A 20,547-nucleotide genomic window follows, 5' to 3' on the forward strand; every position below is an offset into this window, starting at 1 on the left:
AACTGAGGTCCTTTGACTTTGCAGGCAAGTGCCTTAACCACTAAGCCATGTCTCCAGCCCCTCACACTTATTTATTTACTGTCCAATTGAAACACACAATGTGAAAGCCAATAAAAAGAATTTCTTACTGACGTGGTGGAATTGCATTGTATGAACATAAAATATAAAGTTAAATTCTATGTGGAATCCTGTAATTAGATAAAAACAAACAATGGAGAAAAACAATGTTAAAGATGAGAATCTGGGTCATCACAGCTTATTAGTCTTATTAGTGTAGAAACTGAGGAAAAAGAATGAAGTCATGTATTAGAACAAAAGTATGAAGCTTAGTGTCAGCATTGATATTGGGAGACTGACTTGGAATTGCTGGACTTGCCATGATAATTTTCTTTATTGTTTACTCAGAGAATGGGAAAAGCAGAGTTCAGGGATATCACAGGCATGAAACTGCTGTGGACCACACAGTAAACGCTATGATGCTGATGGAAGTGAGGTATGTGAGGATCCTCTCCACTGTTTGAACAACAGTGTGAATAATGTCACACATTTCTGCATGAGCTGTGATGGGAAGAAAAACTTTGTGACCTTTTCACCTCATATCTTGACTTGGAAACTCCAGTGAAATCCAGTGACATGATTTCAGGAGCTGTTCATCCAAATGGCTTATTGACATTAGTCTGAAAACAAGTATGCTCAGGAGAGTATCCCAGTGGCATTCATGCCTGGATGTACATGAACTTAATAGCTCCTGAAGCAAGAAATGATCCTCACAACATGTTTATCAACTTGTTTTCATTACCTTGATGTAGACCTCAGAGGCAGGTCCCCAGGGCTGTGTTCTGTATTCCTCAAGGGAGGGTGGCACAGAATAGAAAGGAAGAAAGTAGAGATATAAATATCCCCTCTAGTCAGCAATAGTAGTAAGGAGGGATACACACACAGGCAGGCATATGTGATGTGTGTGTCTACCTGATGCTGCACATTACATCTGAGCTCAGAGTGAGAGCTTCAAGACATGGGGAAGCTGATCAGATTCATTTTTATCTTATTTCTTCCAATGCTTTCTGTCCTCTTCTGCAGTTTGACAGAAACAGGCTGCTTTTGGAGAATAAAGAAAAAGACAAAAAGTGATGGACATATGTGTAAGGATTGTATGTTTATAACTCATATATCAAGGAACCATATGATAGACTATGATTCGATGAACAAGCTTTACCAGTAAGTGTCAGTTTTATTACTTAGTTTTCTATTAGAATGTCATGAATAACGGGTTACAAGTCTATATATGGGTACACTAATAGTTTTTTGGATCCCTTGCACTTCCCTGCCCCCAGCATAACGAATCAAAATTTATTTTATATTTTACTAAGCAGAAATTTCCCACAGTCAAATGTATCTGATTTGTTTAGACTTGAATGTAGATTTTCTTGTTGCTGATTTGTAGTATAATCCCTTCGTGGTCAGATACAGTAGAAAGGATTATTTCAATTTTCCTGTAGCTGTTAAGATTTGCTTTGTATCCTAATAGATGGTTGACTTCAGAGAATGTTCCATGTGCTGCTGAGAAAAATATATATTCTCCTGCATTTGGATGGAATGTTCTGTATATATCTGTTAGGTCCATTTGTTCCATGACATCATTTAATCCAGATGTCTATCTATTTATCTTTTTGTGGGGGTGACCTGTCAATTGATGAGAATGGGGTATTGAAGTCACCCACTACAATTGCATTTGTTGCTATTTGTGACATTAAGTCTAATACTGTTTGTTTGATATAATTGGGAGCCCCCACGTTAGGTGCATATACATTTAGGATTGTAATGTCCTCCTGGTGGAGTGTTCCTTTAATCAGTACAAAGTGACCTTCTTTATCTTTCCTCACTAATGTTGGTTTGCAGTCTATCCTGTCATATATTAGGATAGCAACCCCTGCTTGTTTCCTAGGCCCATTTGCTTGAAATACCATTTTCCATCCTTTCACCCTAAGACAGTGTCTATCTTTTATTGAGAGATAAGTTTCCTGGAGGCAACAAATGGCAGTATCCTGCCTTTTAATTGGTTCTGAAAGCCTGTGTCGTTTGGTTGGGGCATTGAGGCCATTGATATTAAGAGTTATTATTGAAAGGTGTGTGTTTATTCTTGCCATTTTTATTTTGTAGTGTTTCCTGTTTTCCCTTTACTCACTTGTTTTAACTGTTATTTGAGTGTGATTTATTTTTTCCTATTTCCTCCTGTGTGTGTTTTGCTTTTTCTCCAGCATGAAGAATTCCTTCAAGTATTTTCTGTAGAGCTGGTTTAGTTGTCATAAATTCCTTTAGCCTGTTTTTGCTGTGGAATGTCCTTATTTCTCCATCAATTTGGATAGTAGCTTTGCAGGATAAAGTAATCTTGGTTGACAGTTGTTATCTTTCAGAACTTGGAATACATCATTCCAAGCCCATCTGGCTTTTAAAGTTTGTGTTGAGTAATCTGCAGTTATTCTTATGGGCTTGCCTTTGTAAGTGATGCTTTTTTCACTAACTGCTTTCAATATATTCTCTTTGGTTTGCTTGTTTAGTAGTTTAATTGTAACATGGTGAGGAGAGATTCTTTCCAGATTTTGTCTGTTTGGTGTTCTAAAATCTTCTTGTATTTACATTGGCATTACTTTCCCAATTTGGGGATATTTTTCTTCTATGATTTTGTTGAAAATGCCTGATAGGCCTTTGGATTAAAATTCTTCTTGTTCTACAATACCCTGAATTCTTATGTCCTGGTTTTTCTTCAGTATTTCTATTTCTGTAGAAAGCTAGAATTTGGAGAACACAGTGCTTTCTACCTTGCTTCATATTAGATCCTCATTTCCTGACAATAAACACCACTGGTATTTGCTCAATATTAAGTGGCTGAGACAAAGTATCCCTTCAATTAGCTGCTCATCTTTCACCTATGAGCACATAATTCATAAAGTCTGTGAAAAGGGAACTATTTTCTGTATCTTTATCTGTCTAACCCTGGATAGACTTTTCTCATAGATTCTAATCTCTCAGATAATAGGTATACAAGATTCCTTGATATTTCCTTCCTTTAGTAATAGGGAGAAGAAAGGTGCCAGCTATACATTGTTTTCCTATATTACTGTGTTTTATTTGGACACAGAAGAATCAAATAATCAACCTCAAGTGCCTATAAGAAGCAGATCACAATCACCAAAATCAGCAAAGGCACAAAAAACTACAAAGTGCAAGAAAACATCAAACCATATACACCACCATGATATAGCAGGCATCAAATATTTGTACTCCTGGTAGAATAGGAGATGTTCAAAGTTGTGATTGCTTACACCCCTTCTGAGATCCTAAACTGGCCAGTGTTACAAGTGGTAGCTGCTACAACTGAATAGCAGGATTGGCATTTACACACAGATTTTTTTTCACTTCTTCTAACACCTTCTTTTTATTAAATTGACAGTTTGTATGGACACATCAACGGTTGTTACCATAATTCCCCTCCTCCCTGCCCCCATTTCCCTGAGGGCCCTCCTAGTGGGACTACTGGTATTCACCATGTAGTTACTGGTAATGAGCTGTGAGTAGAAAACTGTCATTGTGGGGGAATGTGATGCTCCTGGATATTTCCTCCCACCCTGTGGCTCTTACGTTCTTTCTACACACTCTTTCTCAAAATGGCAAGAGCCCTGTTTACTGTGTTTTATGTCTATCTTACTTTGGAAATATGGTCATTCTGGATTTCTGTTTACTGCATTCAGGGTATTTATCATCAGCGTCTGTATCCCTTACCCTGACTCACGTTGTGAAGTTCCTCATGAAGGCAGCATTCTTGCTCATCTCACCAATTCTTCTGTGTTTTCATCTGGCCCCTAGCTTCTGCTCTAGGGGTGGTTTGCCTGCTGGCTTGGTGATCCTTGTTATGTTGATAGATTTTGGTTGTCCTTTGTTCTCATTTCTTTCTGAAAAAGAAAAACAGATTCTCCAATGTAGCACGAGATCAAGATAGTGTATTAGAATTGTGTATTTTGAGAGATTTTGATAGCTGTACCCTCACTTTTGGCAAAGACTAATGGATGGTTCTCATTGGAGTCTATCATCTTGGTCTCCACAGGATTCTGAACTGGCTCTTAGTTCTAGCTATGGTTTCTTTTCCACTGAGTGCATCAACTAGCTAATTACAATGCCATTGGCTACCTACCTAGGATTACTGACACTATTGCCCAGGATGGTTGCTTGGATATACTACAGCCCCCTGATTTCTCACAGTATTGTTGGCTGCTTTCGTACAGCATCTCTTTTCATGTTTTCAGCACTATGTGGATTAACCGTGTGGGTGCTGACTTCCTTCTAGATTCAGTCTGATCTCTCAATGTTCTGTGATATTCTGCATTGGTTGTATGTGGTTTCTTCAGCAACAGGATGTCACTTTTCCCTTTAGATGGTTAATCAAGTGTTTTGACAAAAACTTGTCTTGTTTGGGAATACTCATAGGTCTCTTCAGTCAACAGCTCAATGTGGGTTGTAACCAGTTTCTGGTACTTGAATTTGCCAGCCAGTGCCAGACATTTTAGAATAAAGCTTCAGCCCACTCTGTCCAGGCTCCATGTTTACCAGACAATCACTCCATGCTCCTATTGACAGTTATATCTTTTAGTCTTGTATTGATAAGAAAGTATTCTATAGTACCAATACATTTTGGATTTTGTTTTGTTTATATTTCCATGCCCCTGTGCCTTCCCATTTCCATTCCCCAGACCTTTTCATCACTCTTATCTGACCCTCTAGTTTCTTGTTCGGTATGACGGCAATTAAAGCTTTTACAGTTTAGGTACCATAGATAAGGGAAACCATGCAACATTTATATTTCCATATATGAGTGAGTTCACTTACTATGGTCTGTTCAAGTTCTGACCATTTTCTTACCAATTTCATCATATCATTTTTTTCCTTAGGGCAGAGTAGATTTCCATTGTGTGTACATACCACATCTTCATCATCCATTTGTCAAGTGATAAGCATCTGGGTTGATTCTAGTTCTTAGCCATCATGAATTGAGCAGCTACTATTGAGCAAATGTTTCTGGAGTGAAGAGTGGAGCATTTAGTGTAAAAGCCCAGTAGAGGAATGGCAGGGTTGGTTGGTAGCACTATTTTCATCCTTTTCTGGAGTATATTTATTGATTTCTATATTGATTATACAAGTTTGCATTCCCACCAGTAGTGAATTAGGGACCCTCTTTCCCTGAATGTTCTCAAAATTGGGACTGTGGTGTAATTTCATAGTAGTTTTAATTTGCCTTTCCTTGATGATTAAGAACGTTGAACATTTTCATAGATGAGTTTAGCCATTTAATTTCTGCCTTTGACAATTTCCTGTTGAGCTCTCTGCCCATCTGTTAGAGTACATTGCTTATTTTTTTATTATTTAGTTTTTTGAGTTCCTTGTAGATTCTGAATGGTAGGCCTCTATCAGTGTTATAACTGCAAAGGTTTTCTCCATATCTGTAGGTAGTTTGTGGGCTGTGTTTAGGGTACGTTGTTTGTAGACAAGCATTTACTCTTTGATAGATGCCATGGGTTGAGGTATTTATTTACTTTCCTGGATTACTGTGGTGTTATTCAGGAAGTATATTCCTAGTCCTATTTTGTAGAGAGTTTCCCTTTTGTTTCATCCTGTAGCTTTACATTTTTGGGTCTTATTTTGAGGTATTTCATCCATTTGGAGTTGATTTTTTTTTTGCACGGGAGGAGGAATGGGTGTAGGTTCATTTTTCTGTATGTAGTTATTCTTTATGTCCAGCAACATAATTGAGAATGCCATGTTTTCTCTGGTGTACAATGCTGTAGTCACTTTAACTAATTAAATATTAACTGTTCATAAAAAGACGACATTGAATACATGGTTATGAAGAACTATTTTAAATATAAAGTTAAAATGCATCTACAGAAGAACTCTAATGACCTAGAAATCATTAGGTACATTTAATACCAGTAAATACAAATAAGGAAGACTCAATAATGAGAGAGAATTATATAGGAAATCAAAAGGTTTCTTTTGCAGGGAGAACCAAAAATTTGAGGGAACATGACATGTTTAACATCTGAAATACCATCAAATTCTGAGTTTTTTCTGCTTACTTGGTAAATTAGAAGTCCAGTAGTATTACATATAGACAGAAAAATGGAAAGTACAGGCAGAGCACAATGTTAGAAGAATTGCATTCATAATCACAGATAACATCTATGCTTTGCACTGATAAAAATGATTGCCATGTTCACAACCCATCCTCCCTCCGGTGTATCCAAATTGTCAGATCCCAAATGTCGTCCTCCGGCCCTGTTACCTGTACTTGGATGTCAGCATGGCTCTGTGTACAGCTGTCCAGTCACTATACCACTTGCTCCCGCCTGCGTCAGCTGTGGCAAGGATTTCACTTGGGGGTCTACAGAAGCCCACATGCTAGTCTGGGCACACTTAACCAGTATCCATGTCCTGTGTTCACTCACACTGCCTACTGCCAGGTTCCAGTGAGAGCATCGGAGCAATTTCCCCACATCCATGAACTTCTTCCCAGCTGCAGAATTTCTTCTAGGATTCCAAATGTGAGTCTGAGTGTAAGTGCATCTCTTTGCCCTTCCTGCTACCTACGCCACCTGCTGCTGGAAGCCGCACATTAGAGGATGCCTCCTAAAATATTACTAAATATGTGTGGCACCAAATAACCAAGACATAGAGGAATTCCAGACAATGATTTCAAGACACACACACATACATGCACATCAAGAAGACAGGAGTTAATGTCCAAAGGAAATCAAAGACAATACAAAGCAACAATACAATGAATTCTAAGAGGACATAAATAAGTACAGAATGAATTCCAACATAAAAGAAACAAATATCATAATCAAGTAGATATTTCTAAAGAGGATATTATAATAAAATTCAATAAAGAATATCATATTAGTGGAATAGAAAAACTGAAATGATTCTGGAAATGAAAACATAAAAAGTAAAATTAAAAGCTCTCTGGGAATCCTGTTGCATCAACTGCCTCACACAGATGAGAGAAGATCAGGACTTACAGACAAGGTAAAAGAATAAGAGGTTCAGTCAAAATTAATAATATCAAGATGTATGAAGGAAACAAGTGACATTCTGAATACTATGGAAGGGCCAAATTTACAAATTAAGTGCATAGGATGAAATAAGCCCTAGTCTGAAAGTATCAAATTTACTAAAAGAAGTTGTAGAAGAAAATTTCCCAGCAGTAGGAAAAAAGATGCTATCCACTTACAATAGGCATAGAAAACACAAAACAGGCAGGAACCCCAGAGAAAATACCCAGGTCATGGTACAGTAAAAATTGTAAAAATAGCCAGGCGTGGTGGCACACGCCTTTAATCCCAGCACTTGGGAGGCAGAGGTAGGAGGATCGCCATGAGTTTGAGGCCACCCTGAGACTACATAGTGAATTCCAGGTCAGCCTGGGCTAGAGTGAGACCCTATCTCAAAAAAAAAAAAAAATTGTAAAAATACAGAACGAAGAAGGGGTACCAAGAACTCATGACAGAAACCTTCAGTACATATAAAAGCAAGCCCATCCAAACAGGTGATTTTTCAACAAACTCTAAATACAAGGGCTTGGCAACATGAGCTACAACTACTGACTAACCACAATTGGCACAACTACAGTGTCGTACCACCAAACCAAAGGAAACACGTGGGATGAAGGCAGAAGAGCTGAGCACCAGGGAGGAGGCTTAAAGGGGGAGAGAAAACAGAAGGGGAGGAAGGGAAGGGCAGTTTGTTTTAATACACCATCATGAAACAAATCTTTGAAACTCAATAAAAAATAAACTCACACATCAGCAGTAACACTAGATATTTATGGTCTTAATTCTCTGATCAAAAGACTTAAAATAGAAGATTAGATAAGAAAAAAAGAGTATTTCTTCATCTGAAAATAATTCACATTACCATTAGAGATGATTTTTGAGGTAACACTTGGAAAAGATTTTCTAACTATGACATTTTATTTTATTTTTATATTGGACTTGAGAAGACTTAGAATTGTCTGAGAAGAATTATATGGATTAGGATATCCCTGGAGAGAATTCCTAGGAGGTAATTATGACTAGGTAAATGAGATGGGAATATCCAGGTTGGCTGTGGGCAGCACCACAGCAGGGCAGAGACCCTGTACTGTACAAAAGAGAGGGAGAAGGTTGTCCGTGTGCAATCTTAATACAGCTCTGCGGGCCTCCTAGTGGGACTGAAAGAGAGAGAGGGAGAAGGTTGTCCATGTGCAATCTTAATACAGCTCTGCGGGCCTCCTAGTGGGACTGAAAGAGAGAGAGGGAGAAGGTTGTCCGTGTGCAATCTTAATACAGCTCTGTGGGCCTCCTAGTGGGACTGAAAGAGAGAGGGAGAAGGTTGTCCATGTGCAATCTTAATACAGTTCTGCGGGCCTCCTAGTGGGACTGAAAGAGAGAGGGAGAAGGTTGTCCGTGTGCAATCTTAATACAGCTCTGTGGGCCTCCTAGTGGGACTGAAAGAGAGAGGGGGAGAAGGCTGTCCATGTGTAATCTAAATACAGCTCTGCGGGCCTCCTAGTGGGACTGAAAGAGAGAGAGGGAGAAGGTTGTCTGTGTGCAATCTTAATACAGCTCTGCGGGCCTCATAGTGGGACTGAAAGAGAGAGAGGGAGAAGGTTGTCCGTGTGCAATCTTAATACAGCTCTGTGGGCCTCCTAGTGGGACTGAAAGAGAGAGGGAGAAGGTTGTCCGTGTGCAATCTTAATACAGCTCTGTGGGCCTCATAGTGGGACTGAAAGAGAGAGGGAGAAGGTTGTCCATGTGCAATCTTAATACAGCTCTGCGGGCCTCCTAGTGGGACTGAAAGAGAGAGGGAGAAGGTTGTCCGTGTGCAATCTTAATACAGCTCTGCGGGCCTCCTAGTGGGACTGAGAGACCGCTCCGGCTGCCATGCTCTCCCTGCACATAATGTCCTTATTAGTTTTGACTGTTATTTAATATTACCTGGGAGGATAATCTGCAATAAATAGTTATTCTTTTAACCTGATTTTTGTCAGCTATTTTGTCCTAGCAAAGGAGAGTTGCCTAACACAAGAAGCAAATGAAACTACAAAAATGATGGGACACTCTTCTGTTTCCTGATGAAATAAGAGTCCACACAACAACTAGAAGAGGTACCCATGCCTTCCAAGGCATTATAAGAGCTATGTTTTGCTATAACAAGATGGGATTGACTGTATGTTCAGCATTAGTCAGGGCATTGCCTTACTCGGTGCAGGATGGTATGTCACAAAATACCATAAGATAGGAATTTGTAAAGGAATTTCTGCATAGGCATGAGGTCCAGTGTTCAAATCCATGGCCATCACCTAAAATTTTGACATGGAGAAGTACACCTGTCATCCCATGTCCTGATGAGTTTGAAAAATCAGAATCGCTAGAAATTGCTTGTTTGTCTAGCCAAATCAGTGAACTCCACGTCATCAGAATATAAAGCCAGAATGTAGGCCAGGCGCAGTGACACGTGCCTGTAATCTCAGCATCCACGAGGCCAGAGGTAGGAGTATCACCATGAGCGCCCAGCTACCCTAAAACTATATGGTGAATCAGGCCAGATAGGGCAAGAGTCAGAACCTATCTCAAAATACAAACCCAAAACAAATAATTAAATGTAATGTAATATAGAAAAACAACTGACAGTGTTTTAAGGTGTACACAGTGAAACAAGTATATGCCCTCTTACACACACACACACACACACACACACACACACACACACACACAAACACATACAATACAATGTGGCCTTCCACAAGCATGAAGATGAATATTACCCAATATACATACCGAAATACCATAAAATCTATCACTACTGCATTTATTTTCCTTTTTATTTCTTAAAATTGAGAATCCCAACATCAAGATAGGAATAGATATTCTGTCTGGTATAGGTCTCCTTTCAAGTGCATGCATGGCCTGTATGGCCTTTTCACCAGTTTCTTATTTTCTAAAGATGAATCCAGCTCTCTCTATATATATTTGCAACATATATACCTTTATGAATTGTCTTTACTTTAATAATTTCAAAATGCTTAGTTGATCCCTATGTTATGTGGGATCCTATCCTCACATAAAGGTGAAAGAGTACACGGGAATTTCAGGAGAAAGCATCCTTTATCACATGTATTACATATCCACTCTAATTGCTTTGAAGACTATACTGTTTTAAGCCTTATCCCTAATGATTACTGTCTTTCCTTTCAGAGTGCCAGTCATAAAATATCAATATATTCTGACAATGATATTTGCCACTGAGGAGATCAACAGAAATCCCAAACTTTTACCCAACAAGTCTATTAATTTTCAGTTCAGTCCGACAAAGTGTGATGATTCATGGGCTATTATCTATCATCTAAATTCCATGGAAACTAAAGAGGACATTGTTCCTAATTATAATTGTGAAATAGTTCAATGTACTTTATTATGTACAGGACCATCGTGGGCAACTAGTAGCAGAATTGGGGCATTGTTCTCAATCTTTAATTTAGGACAGGTGAGACTTTGTGATAACAGAGTAGAATTCCTGTCTACTTTATTACCATTTTCATGTGCTTAGGGATGTTTCCAGTAGATAATTGGCTTATCCATGTATTGTCAGATACAGTTCACAGAGATAATAATCTGTGATTTGGTGGGTTATTAGCACTTAATTTTTAAAAAGAGGAACTATAGAGACATATAAAGGAATTTCCTACAACCCTGAAACTATTCAGTACTTTTCCAAAGTGTTATGGATAGTGAAATGCAACTGATAATGGTGTGAACAATCATCCTTGCCAACATTCTTCCCAAGTGGTGATTGACACAATTCAGATCTTAGACTGAGTCTCCTTCCAGTGCTCTTCCTCACATTCATTGTTATGTTCTGTGCCCTTTAGATTCACTATGGTCCATTCCATCCTATTCTGAGCGACCGTTTTCAGTATCCGTATCTGTATCAGATTGCCCCCAAGGAAACAAGGCTGCCTTTTGCCATCGTCACCTTAATGCTTCATTTCAACTGGACCTGGATGGGGCTGGTCATCTCTGATGATGACCAAGGTATTCAATTTCTCTCAGACCTCAGAGAAAAGATGCAAGGAAATGAACTCTGCTTAGCCTTTGTGAATGTGATCCCGTTAAACATGCAGTTATATAATACAAGGGCTGAGAAATATTATCAACAAATTGTGACATCATTGGCAAATGTTGTGATCATTTATGGTGAAATGAATTCTACACTGGAAGTGAGCTTTAGAAGATGGGCATATTTAGGCATCCATAGGATCTGGGTCACCACCTCACAGTGGGATGTCATCACAAATACAGGAAGAGACTTCATTCGTGACTCATTCCATGGTGCTTTCACATTTTCTAATCACTATCAAGAGATTCCTAATTTTAAAAAATTTATTCAGACAGTGAACACTTCCCAATATCCAATAAACTTTTCTGTTATGCAATCAGAATGGATGTGCTTTAATTGTTTGGACATTGAATCTAAATGTGAAACACAGAGTAAGTGTTCACTCAATACTTTATTAAAATGGTATGCAAGTCAAGGACTTGACATAGCCATGAATGATGAGAGTTATAATCTATACAATGCTGTGTACGCTTGGGCATATGCCTACCATGAAATTTATTATGAACAGGTAGATGTTCACCCAATAATCAGTCTGTGCTTACTTGACTGCTCAAAGGTATGTAATGTCATCAATGTTGCCTTCTAAGTGGTTCCATACATGTTTCAACCTTATTTATGGGAGTACTCTCGATTGTGGGTGTTTCTACATTGTTTCCTTCCCTAGGAAGTAAATCTAGACGGAATTTATTAGTTACTTTTTTCAGGGCAAATATTTGACCAAAACTACTTAGTTGAGAGTGGTTTCATTCTACTTCACAGCTCAAGACTATAGTCCATCACGATGGTGGCACCATGGAGGCAGGGGCATGAGACAAGCTGTCCATGGCATCTACACTCTGTCAGCAAGGGTGATGAATATATCGGTCATCTAACTTTCTCTCATTAGAAACCCTTGTCCCATGAAATAGTGCCATCTACGTTCAGTGTGAACTTTCCATGTTTAGTTACCAAACTAAAAATTCCTTAGTGACATGTCCACAGATTTGTGTCCATGGTAATTCTAACTCCAGTCAAGCAGACACTCCATCACTATGTGTATACATGAAAAAGATACTGAAATTAATGATATCAGTTTGGAGTCACCCATATTTTATGTGACATATTTTATGATCCTGATATCATGCCCAACTGGTTCTAGTATTTGATAGGTGATCCTTTTTGTTTTTTAAAAATCATGAAGTGCTTGAAATCTAGATGTGAGCTTACTCTTCCCATTCCACAGTATCTGGATCAACATGATTGAGAGGTCACATGTGTTGTTAATGTAATTCTGTATCACTGTTATTACTGAAGACCTTAATGCTTTAGTTAATGTTCTTCTGATTTCTATAAATATAATGTGTTTTAAGGCTTATCTCAATAGCCTTACCTAATATTTGGTGATCAATTTTAGCAGTTTCTCCAAAAATAAACTTATAAAAATAGAGGAATATTTAATTTATCTGTGGAAATTCATTTATTTCACACTATTGGGTATATGCAATAAAGTTTCATTCTCAGGGAAGGATTGTAAAAAACAAAGGCATTACTCATATCATATATTATATCCATTTGTGTATGTACTTAATTAGAAAATGATACATTTCTTTTAGATTTATCACACTATGAAGAATTTGCAATTTATTAACCCCATTGGAGACATAGTGACCATTAATGAGAAAACAAAATGTGATGCAGACTATGATATTTTCCACATTTCAAATTTTCCACAAGGTCTTGGAATAAAGGTGAAAATAGGACAGTTTTCTTCGTATGGTTCCCCTGGTCAACAATTGCATTTGTCTGATGAGGCAATAGAGTGGGCCACCGGGGGTAGGCAGGTATGTTTACCTAACTGCAATGCTTTACTCTAGACATGAGTAAGATTAAATCATGTGGGGCCAAGTGTGCCCCTAATGATTTGGTCAAGTGCAACATTGTTTAGGATTCTCTTTCCAGTGTCCTAGATTTTCTTTCTATCTTTTGAAAAATATTGGAAATGACAAATGATTTCATCAAAATCTTGACAGTATGACAAAATACAGTGTACTAAATGGAGTGTGACACTTCAATTTTATTGTAGGTGGATAAAATGTTTAATAATGGGACTGGAGAGATGGCTTAGTGGGTCAGCACTTGCCTGTGAAGCCTAAGGACCCTGGTTCAAGGCTCAATTCCCCAGGACCCACGTTAGCCAGATGCACAAGTGGGTGCATGCATCTGTGGTTTGTTTGTAGTGGCTGGAGGCCCTGGCGTACCCATTCTCTCTCTCTCACTCTCTCCCTCTCTCTCTCCCCCTATCTATCTGCCTATTTCTCTGTCGCTCTCAAACAAATAAATAAAAATAAATAAACAAAAAGTTTGATAATGGTGATTGTTTTAACATACAGTTATGAATGGAGTATATAACATTGCTTTTACAAGTACACTCTGGTTTTTCCTCAGGTTCCCTCCTCTCAGTGCAGTGAGACTTGCAGGCCTGGTTTCAGGAAGTTCCTACAGGAAGGAAAGGCAGCCTGCTGCTTTGATTGTTCCCCCTGTCCAGAAAATGAGATTTCTAATAAAACAGGTAAGCTGATGGTTTAGAGAGTCTTTCTCCAGTTTGACTTTTCTCTACCTACAGTGGGAACTTGTAGGGGCCTTGAGGGATCCTGAAGAAACAAATAATGTCTCTTCCTTGCCTAATGTAATCACTTGTTTGAAATGATAATTACTCGTGACCATAAAAATAATACTCACTTTACTCCAAGAACCGTATTTTTAGTACCTAGGTCCATTGTACATACTAGTTCTCCCACAATGAAAAACACTCTTTGAGATCTAGTAGTTAATGAATATATTATTGCTGTCAAGGAATGTCACACATACATATAATCTTCTTTGAATCTACATCAAATGAAGTTAATAAGAAGGAATCTTTTGGCTTTAAAGATTTATTTTATTGATTGATTGATTGATTAGAGAGGTAGGGAGAAAGTGATAATGTGAGTGTCAGAGCCTCTACCCACTGCAAACGAACTCCAGACGTGTTTGCCACCATGAACATCTGGTTTACATTGGACCTGTAGAGTGAAGCCTGGGTCCTTAGTCTTTGCAGGAAAGTACTTTAAACTGTAATCCAGCTCTGCACTCTTTTTTTTTTTTTTGGCTTTAGACATATGTAATTTTGTAAATACTTTCAATGTAAGCATAATATCTCCTGAGTGTCTATGAAATAATTCAGAAAGCAGTTGATTTTAAGACTTTAGACAATAGCATATCACAGTCATTTAAATCCTTTATCAAGAAACATAAATATTCCAACTGAAATTTCATGAGCATTGTTTGAGATGTATATTAAGAAGTTAAGGAGATAATGGCAAATGTACAGAGGATAAAAATGAGAATAAAAAAATACATCGCTGAAATGTCAACCCCACCAGGTTGAGCACAGAATGGAAGAATAGGTGCTATTTTCTGTTGCCCTTTATTTTACAGGTGAGAAGGCAAGAAAATGGGGTTGGCATGTTAGAGAAGAACCTAAAAGCTGAAATAAATATGATCAAAGGGATTTTAAAAAGATATAAATATGAATTTCTAAATATTCTCATCTGTTAGAGCCTGGAGCATACTCTAATATCCAGAGCACTTTTTCAGTGTACCAAAAGTCAGCATAGATATGGAGTATTGATAATGATGTAAAAAAAGGAATGAGATTGACATTAATTTTTTGGTGTGACTGGATACTATCACAAAATGAATTTAAAAAATATAATTAGAAATATATAAAAACAGTGTTCATTCAAGTAACACTTCAACATACAATGTGAACTAATTAGTTAAATACAAACAGTAGTGATGTTAGATAAGTTCAACATTGACAGTGAAGTGTGTTGTATTTCTGCATGTTGGCCATGTTCTATGTAACACATAAAGTAAAATGTATGGCCTTATAATACATGATTTGTAAAAATGTATGCACATAAATTTATAATACATGATTAAGAGAAGTAAGATTAGAATTATAAATGGGAAAATATTCCTTATGAAAATACTCAACAGGAGACACCATATATTTCTTTTAAATCCCATTTTAGGACTCAATGTAATTATAATCAAAATTGTAAAACATCATGATAGAATATACAACTTACATATGGGAAGAATTTCTCCCTGGTTCTCTATTATGTATCATTTTCATTCTTTTCAATGTTGGCAAATTATCTTGTTCATAATCCTTTCCTGACCAAACTTCTTGACCAAATTGTGCTAAAACATAGAACAAGGATTATTGAGGTAGAATTTGAAGAAGCAGGTATATGGTATGTCCTCTCAAAATTAGTATATGGAAAAAAAATTAGTATATGGATACCTATTCCAAGGAGATGAATTTAAGCAATACTGATATTAGAATTAATTATATCTAGGCTCTCCAATTTCATTCATATTTCTCAAAAAATATGTTTTGAGCCAGGTGTGGTGGCACACGCCTTTAATCCCAGCACTTGGGAGGCAGAAGTAAGGATCGCCATAAGTTCAAGGCCACCCTGAGACTACATAGTGAATTCCAGGTCAACCTGGACTAGAGTGAGACCTTACCTTAAAAAACTAATATATATATACATATAATATACATATATATGTATATGTATATATATATATATAGGTTTTGAAACAATCATATGTACCTACCGACACCTGGGTACAAAGCCATAGGGCGTCTCCTGATACAGACAGATAGACTTAATTAGACAGAGCTGTAGTGTGAGGGAACAATCACATCCTATTGCCTAAATTTATGGGTGTTGTCTCAAAGGTACAAAAATAGACAGAGGTTCGTGTACCTCTCTGATCTTGCACTGCACTATTTACAGAACTATGAGCTAGAGTTGTTCTTTTTTTTTTTTTTTTTTTTTTTTTTTTTTTTGAGGCAAGCCAAACAGACTGGCTGTTTTAATGAAAGAGAGCATGAGTGAGTGAGTGAGAGAGAGAGAATTGGGGTGCAAAGTTTTCTGCCCACTGCAGTCAAATGCCAGACACATGTTCTACCTTGTGCACATGTGCAATTTACTCATGTGCCACCATGTGCATCTTATTAGGGATGTGGTGAATCAAGCATGGGTTGTTAGGCTTTGCAGGCAAGCATCTTAATTGATAAGCCTTCTCTCCTGTAGTAGGAATCATAAGAAATACCTCATGTAAGAAATGTCATTACCTAATTGTAGTATACTACAACAAAATTATTTTATTCTTTTAAGAAAAATAAAGGATCAGGAGAATGTATAAAGTAAGTTAAGTGAGTAAGATACAGCTTTGTGAGGCTGAGGAAACGACTCAGCAGTTAAGGCACAGGAGTGCAAAACCTAACCACATCAGTTCAATTCCCCGTTGCACAGAGACAGACAGATGGACAAAGTGGTACATGTATCTGCTTTTTGTTTTCAGTGGCTAGGAGTTCATGCACACCCATTCTCTCCCTGTCTCTCTGTATCTCTCTGCTTGTGAACAAATAAATAAAAATATTTTTTAAAGCTTTGCTTATCTTACTATAATATGATGTTCTTTACTAAGTGCCATCATGGCTATAGAGAGAGCTATCTTAATTGTCAAAAGGAACATGGAATACCAGTATGGTTCAGCTCTGAGACACTTTTTTGCCACATGCTGTGACTAAGAAGGAAATACTGCCACTAATCTGATTATACTTTGCATAATGTGCCAGATATGGATCAATGTGTAAAGTGCCCAATCACTCAGTATGCCAGCATAGAGAAAAATCACTGCCTCCAAAAATCAATGAAGTTTCTGGCTTATGAAGAGCCCTTGGGGATGGCTCTGGCTTCTTTGGCCCTGTCCTTCTCTGCACTCACTGCTCTTGTTCTTGGGGTTTTCGTGAAGCACCAAGACACACCAATTGTGAAGGCCAATAATCGAGCAAACAGCTACATCCTGCTCATCGCTCTCAAGTTCTGTTTTCTCTGCTCATTACTCTTCATTGGACATCCCAACACAGCCAAGTGCATCCTGCAGCAGATCACATTTGCAATTCTGTTCACTGTGGCTGTCTCAACCATCTTGGCCAAAACAATTACTGTGGTTCTGGCCTTCAGGGTCACAGCTCCAGGAAAAAAGATGAGGGGGCTGCTGTTATCAAGAGCAACTAACTACATCATTCCCATCTGCACCTTCATCCAACTTGTTCTCTGTGGACTCTGGCTGGGAACATCCCCTCCCTTTGTGGACACTGATGCACACTCGGAACTCGGCCACATCATCATTGTGTGCAACAAAGGCTCAGTCACTGCCTTCTACTGTGTCCTGGGATACCTGGGATCTCTGGCTGTAGGGAGCTTCAGTGTGGCTTTCCTGGCCAGAAACCTGCCCGACACGTTCAATGAAGCCAAGTTCCTGACCTTCAGCATGCTGGTGTTCTGCAGTGTCTGGGTCACCTTCCTCCCTGTCTACCACAGCACCAAGGGGAAGGCCATGGTGACAGTGGAGGTCTTTTCTATCTTGGCCTCCAGTGCAGGCTTGCTAGGTTGCATCTTTTTCCCTAAGTGCTACATCATTTTATTAAGACCCAGTAAAAATTCTCTAAAGAGGACAAAGAAAACAATCCTGTCCAACCAATTGATTTCTAAATTTTAACTCATAAGTATTAACTTAAAGTACATCCTGCAGAAACCCTTGCACTGTTGTAAGCACTAAATATTAAAAAGAGGGAAGATATTTGTTCATGTGCACAATTCTTATTTGGTCGCTAATGTTGTTCAGCCTTCAGGCCAGCTTCCATTTTCCAGCACCTACTGAAAGCCAGTTTCACAAAGTGACATAGGCCTCTGGAGATGGTTTGCAGTAGCAAGAATATTTATTTTCTCACATATCTCCCGAATATGTAAATAAAGGCACTTAGAACAAAGCACTGCTAATGTACTGTGTATTTTGCTTCTATCCCTCTTGATAAGTTGAAATGAATCTGATACCTTCTTCACATTGTTTTAAAGAAACCTGCTATAGTTTGCTGGATAGAGCAAATGTCTTTGAGACTGTTTAAAAAGGTTGTGTTTGAATGTTGAAAGAATATTCAGAGATATAGTGAGGGTGTGATTAGGAGGTAGAATGGTTTCCTTTGGAAGAAGCAGAGGCCTTACCTTAATTTGTTTACAATATACACTAAGGCTATCAAAGTGTGTGAAATCTACTGGATAATTTGAATAACAAAAACTAGACGTAACACTGTTTGGACCATGGAAGGGGTGCCATTGAGAAGCTGACACACTTGAGAATAAGTTTGTCATTACAATAATGTTATTTAACACATTTGTGATTCAGTGATTTGTAGATCATGAAAACTTGGAAATTTATGAAACTTCTAATGAAAAAAGCTCTTTGTGTTTCTTATTTAAGCAATAATAAAATAGTAATTACTAAAAATTTTGTGCATCATTGTAACTAGTGTAACTTCTGCTAAGTATCAGTTGCTATCCAGATGTCATTTTTCTGTCAAGGATTGAACTATTGGGGACTGGCATCACAAGGCTGTAGTCCTGAAGAGGTGTGACTAAGAACTGGACCTTTGTAGCTCTTCACTGACTGCCCCTTTCTTGAAGCTAGAGTACTTTTACACATTCTTTTTTATCTTTAAACACGATACTTCCCATTTTGATGACATTTATTGTGAGGCAACATCCAAGGTACCATGCCAAAAATTTAGAAATTCCATTTGGACATGTTGATCTGAAACTCCTAGCTTCCTGCCGAAAGTAACATAAAATAGAACTCAAACATGAGAGAAGAGATTTGGCCATGTGTAGTAGAAGACAGTTCAGTGCCTGGAAACTTGAAACAGAGTATGAATGGTTTAAATCACCAGTCATTTGATGTGCTGTGGCAGAGAATATGCACAAAAATGTCGGCAAAGCTTTGGTGACAGTGACAGTGTTGTTCCTGGTCCATATGAAAACAGCCAGCATGAGGAGTAATCCAAGAGGAAATGGTATTAATGTCAGCTTCCTGGTAAAACTAAGATGGTTATTTACCATATCATCTTTTTTTAGACTAAATATTCTTTCTGTTTCCTAAATGAATGTATCAGCCTTTGTGTCCATGAAATTTGAACTGATATGAAGCCTGAACATGTCTGGACAGTGCAATTTTGAATGTGATAAGTAGAGAAGTATAAATCCCAGTGGCCAAAGGAGTAGTTCATCAGCAGTTTTATTTTTGATTGTTTTCAGTTTGTGTGACACCCAGAATTCTATCTCACTCTTGCAAAAAAAAAATACAAAAGATTCACACAATTTGTCCATTGCTTCTTTAAAAACTGTATATATTTGTGGTAGGATGCTTCGCCTTTATGAGTAAGATTAGAGACAACATCCACCAAACTTTGATAAAACAGGAAGAAAACATTCACAGATTACATGTGAAAGTGCACAATGCATCACATGCTTCTGTACAATAGGTATCCAGTATTGTATCTACTCTTGTAAATTTAGCTAAACTACACACAACACAATTCTCCTCATCTTATGGGGGAATCTGTGTACATTTCAGGGGCCTTAACTACATTCATTGCTGTCTACAAATGTTTCATTTTTCAGAATTTAGGCTCTGCTCACTCAAAGCAATTAAAGTGCCTGATCTTTCCTCCAAAAACAGAGATACGATTTCTCCAGGCCAACAAATTAAGACCTTAATATTAGACTGTGAATCTTTATTTTTTATGATTTGAACTTTTTAAACTGTGGCTCTTATTTGATTTGATTACATAACTATGAAAATGACTTACCTTATTGCTGGCAGCAACTTGCAACTTTTAGTGTAAACACAGTATACTTGTGCAATGGGCCAGAAAGTAGATCATTTCAGCTTTGTGGTCACATGGTCTCTGTGGCTGCTGTGACATGCCACTGCTGGAGTGTGAAAACAGACCTAGGTGATGCAAAATGGATGGATGTGACATATTTGGAACAAATCTCGAGATAGCATAGTATCATTTGGATTTAAATAGCACTCACATGTTATGAATTTGAATTTCAGAACTTTTTTCACATATGAATATTGAGATTCCTACACTAATGATTGAAAGATGGAGTTCAATAACCTGTTATTAATTTTATGAGTAATTATAATTTGAACATACTGCCTTCCAAAATACCAAAAAAATAAAAATATTGAGTATTCTTAAACATATATTTATACAAATTTTGAAATATACTATTGTAAAATATGGATTATATTTAACTGTTAATCTTACAACCCTTCAACATACTGACATAGGTAATGATTTTCTGTATATAATCCCAATTGCTGAGAAAATAAAACCACTGGAATCTCATGAAATCTCAAAGCTCTTATATGACAAAGGACACTGTG

The 20,547-nt window shown here is 37.7% G+C and overlaps 1 protein-coding gene across 1 annotated transcript; it reads left to right on the forward strand.

Annotated features, from left to right (window-relative positions):
• The first annotated feature begins 473 nt into the window (after nucleotides 1–473).
• LOC101596453 (vomeronasal type-2 receptor 116-like) lies at nucleotides 474–17,817 on the forward strand. Its single transcript, XM_012950556.2, has 6 exons — nucleotides 474–493; nucleotides 10,290–10,599; nucleotides 10,964–11,767; nucleotides 12,804–13,031; nucleotides 13,636–13,759; nucleotides 16,892–17,817. Exons 1-6 carry the CDS (start codon nucleotides 474–476, stop codon nucleotides 17,815–17,817), a joined length of 2,412 nt encoding a protein of 803 aa, XP_012806010.2.
• Nucleotides 17,818–20,547: the final 2,730 nt, after the last annotated feature.

The sequence above is a fragment of the Jaculus jaculus genome, chromosome 20 (genome assembly GCF_020740685.1).
Source record: "Jaculus jaculus isolate mJacJac1 chromosome 20, mJacJac1.mat.Y.cur, whole genome shotgun sequence".
NCBI lineage: Eukaryota > Metazoa > Chordata > Mammalia > Rodentia > Dipodidae > Jaculus > Jaculus jaculus.